General features: G+C 41.9%; 1 protein-coding gene across 2 annotated transcripts in view; it reads left to right on the forward strand.

The window, feature by feature from the left end:
* Positions 1 to 5673, forward strand: part of AFF2 (AF4/FMR2 family member 2) — a 394994-nt gene extending 389321 nt beyond the window's left edge. For both annotated transcript variants that reach the window (XM_026652958.1, XM_026652959.1), the window contains 2 exons: positions 1018 to 1232; positions 4648 to 5673. In XM_026652958.1, coding sequence (XP_026508743.1) covers positions 1018 to 1232; positions 4648 to 4769 — 337 coding nt within the window. In that variant the 3' untranslated portion in view covers positions 4770 to 5673. The remainder of the gene's footprint in view (positions 1 to 1017; positions 1233 to 4647) is intronic.
* Positions 5674 to 6000: the final 327 nt, after the last annotated feature.

The raw sequence follows: 6000 nt of genomic DNA on the forward strand, positions 1-6000 counted from the left end.
CCCTTTCTTCCATGCCGAGGGGCCCAGAAGCAATTCAGCCTGTATTTAAAGTGTTTTTATGGCAATCCAATGCATTTGTTTAGTTCCAAATGGGGGGGGGGAGATTTTTGGAACCCTTAATCTTGTTCAAAAAGACCAATTTTCAAAGAGCACAGCTGTGCGTGAGCATTCAGTGCTGTAAAGTCCTAAACATGTGAGATTGCAGTGGATGACCTCCATGCTGCCTGCAGCCAGCAGGTGATTCCTAATTGCTGGTGTTAGAATTAAAAGAAAATCTATATGAGAACATTAGTGCTGCACTAAGTAGGTAACTTAAAACACTGCTCTTTATAAAACAGTGTGCAGATGAACGGCTGGCAATTAGAAACAAATCTTCATAGCAAGCCTTAAAGAACCCTATAGAGATATTCATAATTGTACAGTACCCTGAGCGCCTAATACTGCTCCGCGGGGCGCTTTTAAGAATTGCACTTTGCTTATTGTGGTGACTGTATTTGTAGCAAACTGTCATTGCAGTTTCCACAAAATTCTTTGATAATAATAAGCCAATATTACACATTGAGTGTTTTCTAACTGCCAATAGCAGCTTCTGGCAGCAGGTAGAAAAATCATTACAGTTATGAGATACTTCTTTCTCTGAAAGATTGCTATATTTGTCAGAGGTGGTTTTTTTTTTAAATAACAGGTTCATTTGTGGGGGGAATTAAAGCCCTTTTTTAATTTCAATCAGTCCCAGTTTATACATCTCTCCTCTCTTGTAAAGCAGGAGATCACCACTGCCCATCTCCTCTGGACTGGGTCTAGATTTGATGTTAAGGTTCCAAGTCTGCTGGGGAGAGAAATGAAGCAGGGTGACCAGATGTCCCAATTTTATAGGGACAGTCCCAATGTTTGGAGCTTTGTCTTATATAGATGCCCAATACCTCCCACCCCGTCCCGATTTTTCACACTTGCTATCTGGTCACCCTGAAATGAAGTGATGTGGGCGTGAGAATAATTCTCCTTTCTTTTCTCCAGGAGCACAGAGACTCCATCCCCCATGTCTCTCAGTCCATCTCCAGTCAGTTCTGTAGGGAGCAGTACAGGCACTGCTGGGTCCTCGTCAGCAGGAACCATCACCATCCCCCAGCGCATCCACCATATGGCTGCCAGCCATGTAAATATCACCAACAACGTCTTGCGGAGCTACGAGCACTGGGACATGGCCGACAAACTGACTAAGGAGAACAAAGGTGGCTTGTTCAGTTTCTTCCTTTTGCTATCTGAAATGCAATTATTATTTGAGTTATCATTGGGGATTGAACCCAGGGTCTCCTGAGCTCAGAGTATAAGCCTCTACAGTTTGAGCAAACGGACCAAGTCCCCTTGCTGGGGATAGTAGCCAACTCATATCATCTGTGTATCAAGCACAGCAGGGGGGTCGTGTAACACACACTGAACAGTGGGTTATAAGAGCAGCTGGCAAATAACTGAACAAAGATTGTGCCCCGAGTGATGCCTGCTTCTGAGTCGGTGAATATGTTCCCCCTTTCAGCCTCTCACAGAGTACTCAGGCTCTTTTCCTATTGCTGTCGTCATCCAGTAAAGATTACTCAAATGTTAGCTAGGGTAATAAGTGAACATTAGATGTTCTATTTGTTCAATTGTGAGCCTGATTATGACACATTCGCTGGAAACCATGACCTTGACTTTCCTAAGATCAGTCTGCGATTCAGTTAATTTATTCAGATCAAGCATAAGTCTTTACCATGGTTGGCTCAGAGCAGTGCTGGCAAGCAGTTCGTGGCTGGTTTACAATGACTTCAATGAAGTTGGAGGGGGGTGTAATTAAAGGTTAAATTTGGCTCACTAGGGACAAGCCATAGACGGCCAGCACATCCCTCGGCCCGCGCCGCTTCCCGCAGCCCCCATTGGCCTGGAGCGGTGAACCGCGGCCAGTGGGAGCTGCGATCGGCTGAACCTGCGGACGCAGCTGGTAAACAAACCGGCCTGGCCCGCCAGGGGGCTTACCCTGGCAGGCCGCGTGCCAAAGGTTGCCAATCCCTGCCATAGACCATCATTCAGGTTGAAATAAATGGCAAAGTTCCCATGGACTTCATTAGTGCAGGAACAGGACCTAACTGGACAATGTTCTGCTCATGATTTGCTCATCTCGTTAGATCAGAATAAAATCTTATATAGGTGCCTGCAGCTCGACGTTGCTCCCATTAAAGTCAATGGCAAATTTCCACTGACATTAGTGGGAGCAGGGTCGGGTCTTGTAGTGTTCTACCTTGGAATGATAACTAGAACCAGGGACAATACTAACGTACATGTCAAGGCCTCCCCACCATTTCCGGTGTTAATATACATTAGTAAATTTGCTAGCAGTGCAATCATTTGGGATTTTTTTCTGTAGTTGCATCCATTTTCAAAACATGCTGAAGTAATTCCTTTTCAAATGTGCTGCAGAATTTTATCAGTGGCAATGCAGAAGGGTGTTCAGATAGGAGAATGAGATGACAATAATCGTGTAATTAGCTCTGTGTGTTGTGGAGTTGTTAAATGTTCTGCTGGATATTGAATCAAAATAGCTCGGGCATTCAGCCAGCAGACAGAAAATGTACCCAGCAAATGTTGTTATCAATCCCGGAGCTGGATGGGGAAGAAGCTGCTGAATCTCATTCTGCATCTTTATGCCCCTCTCTCTTCTTTGTTCTCATTTTGATTTATGTTCAAATGAGCCTGGTCCTACAAATGCCTTATGAGAGTAATCCCTATTCACATGAGTAGACCCATTGACTTTAGTGGGACTAGTTGCATCAGTAAGGGTTTCTCACATGAGCAAGATTTAGAGGATTGAGCCCCTAGTCTTAAATTTCTTTCCTTTTCTTTCCTTTTTTCACAGTCTGCAGTGGACACAAAGCTTGTGTTGCTATTTAATTTCATTTTGATATTCGAAGCCATTGAAGGGAAAAATGAAGTTTACAGCACTTCATATTGTGTCCTCTTTTGCATTCTGGGCAGAGAGACACATTTTCTAGTTAAATATTAGCTTAAAATGCATATTTGAACACTGTTATACTATAATTTGAAAAATTGGGTAGAAATAAAAGATAAATGTTAATATACGTTTTTCTACTATAGCCACTTTGTTGAAATCTACAGGTTTTCAATATATTGCATGACAAAATGTCTTTGATGGGCAAATAATTAAAATATTTCAACATGAGAAATAACAGTTTCATGAAAACTAGCTTCAATAATAATAGTTATTAGTGGTTTTCATTTGTAGATCTCAAAGCTTTGTGCAAAAGTCATTGTTAGAGCTGATCAAAGCATGTTTTGTTGGTTGGTTGGTTGATCGTTTTGTTTTCCCTGCAGAAAATTTCAATTTTTTGGTGAACAGTCAAAATCTGAAATATTTCCAGTTGGAAATGCCCCCACTGTGCATCATGGGAGTTGTAGTTCAGGTGTCTCATATTTCCATTCTCCTCTGTGGGACAGGCTCCCTAAATGGACTACATCTTCCCCTTTTCAGTGTAGACGTACCCTTACTTGAGTATTATGGAATCAGGGCTGTTTTAATACACATTGCATCATTTTTCCCTCAAGGAGAAACCTATCACATCTATAGCTATTTAGGTCTGTTTGATCCAGTAAGTTTCAGTCTAATGTCCTTTCATATAGGTTTAATTAGTTGCTTCGGCTTGTAGCATGCTAGATAAGTGTTTTCGGATGGGAAACTGAAATTAGACTTTAAAAAAAGTTTGGACATTTAAAGAAATTATTATTTATTTGAACATACAATCGTGCAGATCACTGGAAGGTTGGCAAGACTCTGGATTTTTTCACTCCTAATTCTGTTGATTTCACTTGGTGGGGAAAAGACACAGGAAGGAAGATTAAAGTACCTGCTAGTTGCCATTTCTTTACATACCTGGTGATATCCCTAAGCTTTTTTATGTGTACCTCCAGCCATACTGCTTTGTTCTGGGATACAGTCGTATCTAACCAGGTGATCAGGTTGTTTGCAGTGTTGTTGTAGCCATGGCGATCTCAGGATATGAGACAGACATGGTAGATAAGGTAATATCTTTTATTGGATCAACTTCTGTTGGTGGAAGGGACAAACTTTCGAGATTCACAGAGCTCTTGTTCAGGTCTGGGGAAGAGCGAAATACAAGCTGGGACACATTGTTAAGCATAAGGCGTTAACACATGTTGTGGGAAATCACTTCAAATGAAGTGGGCAATTGAGAATTAGATTGTTAAGCATAAGGGGGTCACACATGCTGTAGGACAGTGGTTCTCACAGTCGGTCCGCCGCTTGTTCAGGGAAAGCCCCTGGCTGGCCGGGCCAGTTTGTTTACCTGCCACGTCCGCAGGTTCAGCCGATCGCAGCTCCCACTGGCCGTGGTTCGCTGCTCCAGGCCAGTGGGGGCTGCGGGAAGGGTGGCCAGCACATCCCTCGGCCCACGCCACTTCCCGCAGCCCCCATTAGCCTGAGATATCGTATCAAGAATCACTCATGTATGCCAGGTCTGCAGGCAACTGAGCTTCTGAGAACTCACTAGTTGCTTCATAACCCCTGAGCGTGAAATAATCTTTAATTAATGTATTTCTGCACAGTTACCTGAAACAATGACTCCATTTCCTGTGTTACAGAGTTCTTTGTAGACCTGGACTCAGTCATGGGACCATTAACACAACACAGCAGTATGACCAGTCTGGTCCGTTACGTTCGACAAGGACTTCACTGGCTCCGCATGGAGGCGCATTTGTTGTAGTGACTGCTGTCCTCTTCATAACATCCCCGTCGGCCTACCTCTACCAGCGCACAGACGATCACTGGTGGAACTCCGCTCATTTCTGGAACTTGATTCATGTAACTTCATTTTTATTGCCTTTTTTGATATCTTATCTATTGGAAGTAGAAGTCACCATAAATGGAACTTATGACTCAAGAGCAGTATGTGTTGTACCATCTAATCATTTTTGACAATTTCTATGCCTTGCGTCTCCTGGATCCTGCTATCCTTATGTGCTTTATGGAACGGTACATTCCCTGCAGTATTGTTTTAAGTCGACACTGCCTTCAAGTGAAAATAAAAAAAGCACTTTGAGAAGATATGGATTCCTGAGAAATAGTACAAAACGTCTTAAATATATGAGGGTATATACGAAAATTCTCTTCTGAAATAAATTAGCAGAAGTTATAGCCATTCACTCAGAATTGTCCTCTGAACCCAAGCCAAGCTGTTCACTGCTTAGTTCTGGCATCGTTACCTGCAACTGTTTATTGCTAAGATTTCCTACTTTATATAGGCCTGATCTCTAAAAAAGGACTCTGGACATCTTATAGGTATGTAGCGTAAAATCACCAAAGGTGTTAAGAGATAAAAGATTGGGAGGAATGATTAAAGAAAGATGCCACACTACGCAATGAGGTTTTGATATTCTTTTCTGTTTATTGTTGGCTTAACAGTTTAAGTGGGCAGAACAAGGCAGTTCATTAGGCAATTTCAAAATGTTAGCTTTCATAGTCTTAGCTACCATTCATGTACTCAATCGGTGAATTTTCTTTCAGTCCTACTGTTTGGTCTCAAGCAAATATTCCTCCATGATTTTTCTTGGCAAAACATTCTCCTCTTGCATAGCGACTCAGTGACAGCATGTCTTAACAGGAGTGCTACATTATAAACATTGATATTGTATGTGAAAGTATGGATTCTTGATGAAATTCGCTAGTAATTTAACTGCCTGCTGCTGAGGCACTTCTAACGCCCTGTGGCATTAATTTACACCTGTTTTGTTGATTTCAAAGCTTTAGAAGCAGACAGTATTATCTTACTTTCTTGAAAACAATGAAAAATTAAAGGAAATCACTAGATTTACCCAAAAGCAACATATTTGCTTCATAATGGCCATGAATACTTCAGTCTCCCAATTCTCCAAATTACCCATTTTCCAAGTTCCATTTTTATTTAACCACGCTGTCCTATTTTGACCATTCCTTTA

Source organism: Terrapene carolina, unplaced genomic scaffold (assembly GCF_002925995.2).
Source record: "Terrapene carolina triunguis isolate 2854851 unplaced genomic scaffold, T_m_triunguis-2.0 Scaffold131, whole genome shotgun sequence".
NCBI lineage: Eukaryota > Metazoa > Chordata > Testudines > Emydidae > Terrapene > Terrapene triunguis.